Genomic DNA, 3,677 nt, shown 5'->3' with positions numbered 1-3,677 from the left:
GTAACTCTGCTGGATTTATCTGTGAGCTGTCGGTCTAAACTGTGTTTAGGAGACAAACTATTAAATGTTTGTGTTTGTGTTCACAGATCCAGTTGCACTAGGAATGTTGAATAGCAAAGTATGCTGTCTAAAGTCCACTCAGATATGTATTCCTAAGGGAAAGATAACAGACGTCGCGATGACCTCGAGTGACTGTGAACAACAAGCAATTATGTAAGTACACAAAGAAAATGCAATTAAAGCAATAAATACAGGGCACCTTTAGGGTAAAAGTAAAACAACTTTCTATAAGGATCTAGCTCCTTGTATAGTGTTAAATTAAATCAAACTTCTTTATATTGTGGGGTTATTTAATAACAACGCTTCATATTTTCTAAGGGTTTGTATATAAATATTTCTGTAGCAGCACAAAGTATCGTCATGTAGTAGACTCGTGTAGTGAGTGAGTAAAATGAACTGTGTGTTTCTTACAGAGTCACGACTGTGTGCGATAAGAAGATTTGCATTGACCCCAACTGGACCTGGGCGAAGAATCTGTTGAAAGAATTTGAGATGTCAACTGCCAACAACTCGGCACCATCTGCCCCCTTCAATGTCACACGGTGTACAGAGAAGGTTTAAAAAAGTGTGAGGGTGTTGTTCCTTTGAGTATCATAATTGCATGTATGATTATTATGAAATTGGCCCTTCAGCTGATTATTATATATATATATATATATATATATAGGTCTAAGTATTTTTGCAGGTTAAAGTTGCTGCCTTTAACTGACAGTGTATATACAGCTGTGTCCTAATTTAATGTTTTCAGTGATTACAGGATTTTAAATGTATGTTTATTATTGCTACACAACGTGTTGCCCCTTTCTTAATAAAAGCTTTAATTTCGTATTTAGTGTTCTGCTCTCTTTATTTTGGAGGCCATGAGTCAAGAGCCAAACTCCTCTTTGAGTCCTGAGTCGAGACACTGAGAGACACTTTCAGGCTGTTTAATATTTAGAAATAACAATATACACTGATCAGCCATTACCTTATGACCACTGAAGTCAATAACACTGATTATCTCTTTACCCTGGTACCAGGCAGTGGGTGGGAGATATCAGGCAGCAGGTGAAGATTGCTGATGTGTTAGAAGCAGGAAAAATGGGCGGTAAAAGAATTTGTGATGAACCAGCGACAGGCTCATGGATGCAGGTGGGGGGTGAAGGCTGGCCCGTGTGATCAAACAGATGAGCTACTGTAGGTCAAACTGCTGAAAAAGTTGATGGTGGTTTTGATAGAAAATGGGAAAAGGTTCAGGAATGATTTGAGGAACATAACATCTAGTTCAAGCTGTTGACTTGACCTCCAAATTATTCAGATCTCAGTCCGACCGAGCGTCTGTGGGATGTGCTGGACAAACAAAGTCCGATCCACGGAGGCCCCACCTCTCAACGTACTGCGAGGTACGGCAGCACACCTTCTGAGGTCTAGTGGAGTCCAGGCCTCGACGGGTCAGGGCTGTTTTGGGGGCAAAAGGGGGACCTACACAATATTAGGCAGGTGGTCATAATGTTATGGCTGATCAGTGTTTGTTGTTTAAAAGGGCCACTTTTAAACCACTGCAACTTCTGTGGGAATGATGTAGTGTAATTCTTTCCCTTCTGAATTTGTTTTAGAATATGCATTAATATAATCAACTAGAATGGGTAAAATGTGTGTACTGTGGCTGCCACCGCATCTGTTCAGGTTTGCATTTGGTCAACATGCCGAGAACAGGACTTGAACTCTCAACTTTGAGATTTGAATGCCAAGATTTTAACCACCAGACTATTCAGATACTGAAAGTGTACTGTAAAGAATGTTTTTATCTTTTGTGCTTGTTCTGACGTGTTGAATTGACATCAAATGCCACCAAAGCATCAATAGAGGGCACCTGATCACCACTAATACCTGGCACACGACTGTTTTGCTTGTAAATATATTTTCTGTGATGTCTAGTCCACAGTTTGAGACTTAAATAAAGAAACAACATTTACTATTCCTAAGAAACACTGATGTTCATATCATCAATAATTGCATTTAGAAAGACAGACAGTTTGCAAATGTAACACTAACATCTGTAGAAACCGAACCTTGTGTTAGAAGCCATTAAGTTTAAAAACCATACAGCTGTGTTAATCTTTGAAGCTGTTCAAACTTGTCAAAATATTCTGGGACAATAAAAAAGTGTTTATGGTGAAACATTTTGACTTTTTGTTGATGAAAAAGTGCATTTGCTTCCGCTGTGATTTTAGTATTTTTAGTTAGAGCTTGAGTAGCTAAGCATAAAAATATACATCACATGTCCACACCCCAAACAGGAAGGAATATTAAGCAAGTTAAAGAATTGGGAAGTTAAGGAGAAGTCAGTCTGCAGTTTCTGTTGCAGTGGATGAGATCTCGACTGTAGGTTTCAATCTAAAAACTAAACCTCCATTGAGGAAGATGTTGGTATTTTGACAGAGAAAAGGCTTGTGGCTAGTGACATTTAACTTTGGAAATAAATATCTCCTAAACTAAACATCTTTAGCAAAAACAAGGTACAACTTAGAAAGATCAACATCTTTTCAGTAGTTTAAAGCTTAGATGCAGCTGCACATATGCCGGAGCAGTAAGCTTTGAAAGTTGAGGAGGTTGGAAGAAAGTCCCATAGAAACCCATTTATTTTAAAATGCATGAAAACGTTCATATGAAATCAATTATTTCAGACATCAACAATGAAAGATGTACTAGCATGCATTTCATTAAGAAGATGTACATTTTGCACTGCATGTTCTTAGTTAGCAGAATTAATGAGGCCTTAAAACATACAAATATGTTTTCCAATATTGTAATAATCATTCACTAACATATAAACCCCTCTAACCAGGCTCTTTGCTCTTTAACAAATATCTACTTCTTCCTATCCAGACATTTAGACCAGGATGGACTGGTAATCTGGCCTACCTTCAAATGCCCGGTGGGCTGACATCATTTCAGGGGTAGCTATTCTGAGACTAATATCCCCCATCAAATAATGCTCCCTCTACAGACACAATTTATATTTCACCACTACTTCCTCCATGTGTACTGTAAGGAGATGTGGAGCATGTTGAAATACTATATTAGGCCATCTTTATTTAACATATCAGGGAAAGCATATTCTGATGATGATGATTTTTTGTGTTAGACTTTGCTGACGATCATCCACTGTCCCCCCACAAAATAATTTCTTCAGACGGCTTTAGTAAGCCTATTAAAATATATTATTGTCTTGTTGTCATTGCCCCGATCTTGTGCAATGTTACGTCTCATGGGCTAAGTGTTTCGTCACACTCCTTATCTGAGCCCTTAAATGGAAGAATGGTGTATTGGTGAGGGGTGTCCATAGACAGGGCCAATTTTTTGTCCCTGTCCAGCCATGATTTGGACTCATGCAGCTGAAAAAGGTCACAAGGCCTAGTTTTAGCAGCAGTTATACATGTGCTGATGTGCATTTTCCGTGTGTTTAATTTGCATGTATATATTCACTAGCAAGGACTGCACAATCAACAGGTATGATTAAATGATTTATTGATGATCGAAACAGAAGAAGTACGTGGCTTGCGGTTGCCGAAGAGACATTCGAAAGCGTTATACCCCTTATAATCCTATGAAGAAGAAGAAGATCAGGAGGCAGG

At 38.6% G+C, this 3,677-nt stretch overlaps 1 protein-coding gene across 2 annotated transcripts in view; it reads left to right on the top strand.

Annotated features, from left to right (window-relative positions):
* Positions 1-747, top strand: part of LOC123959295 (C-C motif chemokine 7-like) — a 3,308-nt gene extending 2,561 nt beyond the window's left edge. Inside the window, exons 2-3 of one of the 2 annotated variants that reach the window (XM_046033250.1) lie at positions 87-213; positions 474-747. In XM_046033250.1, coding sequence (XP_045889206.1) covers positions 87-213; positions 474-621 — 275 coding nt within the window. In that variant the 3' untranslated portion in view covers positions 622-747. The remainder of the gene's footprint in view (positions 1-86; positions 214-473) is intronic. The other variant, XM_046033249.1, reaches the window with a different exon arrangement.
* The last annotated feature ends 2,930 nt before the right edge of the window (positions 748-3,677 follow it).

The sequence above is a fragment of the Micropterus dolomieu genome, linkage group LG20 (assembly GCF_021292245.1).
Source record: "Micropterus dolomieu isolate WLL.071019.BEF.003 ecotype Adirondacks linkage group LG20, ASM2129224v1, whole genome shotgun sequence".
In the NCBI taxonomy this organism is placed as follows: Eukaryota; Metazoa; Chordata; class Actinopteri; order Centrarchiformes; family Centrarchidae; genus Micropterus; species Micropterus dolomieu.
Note: the sequence above shows the minus strand (reverse complement) of the source record. Positions and strands in the feature narration are given on the sequence as shown.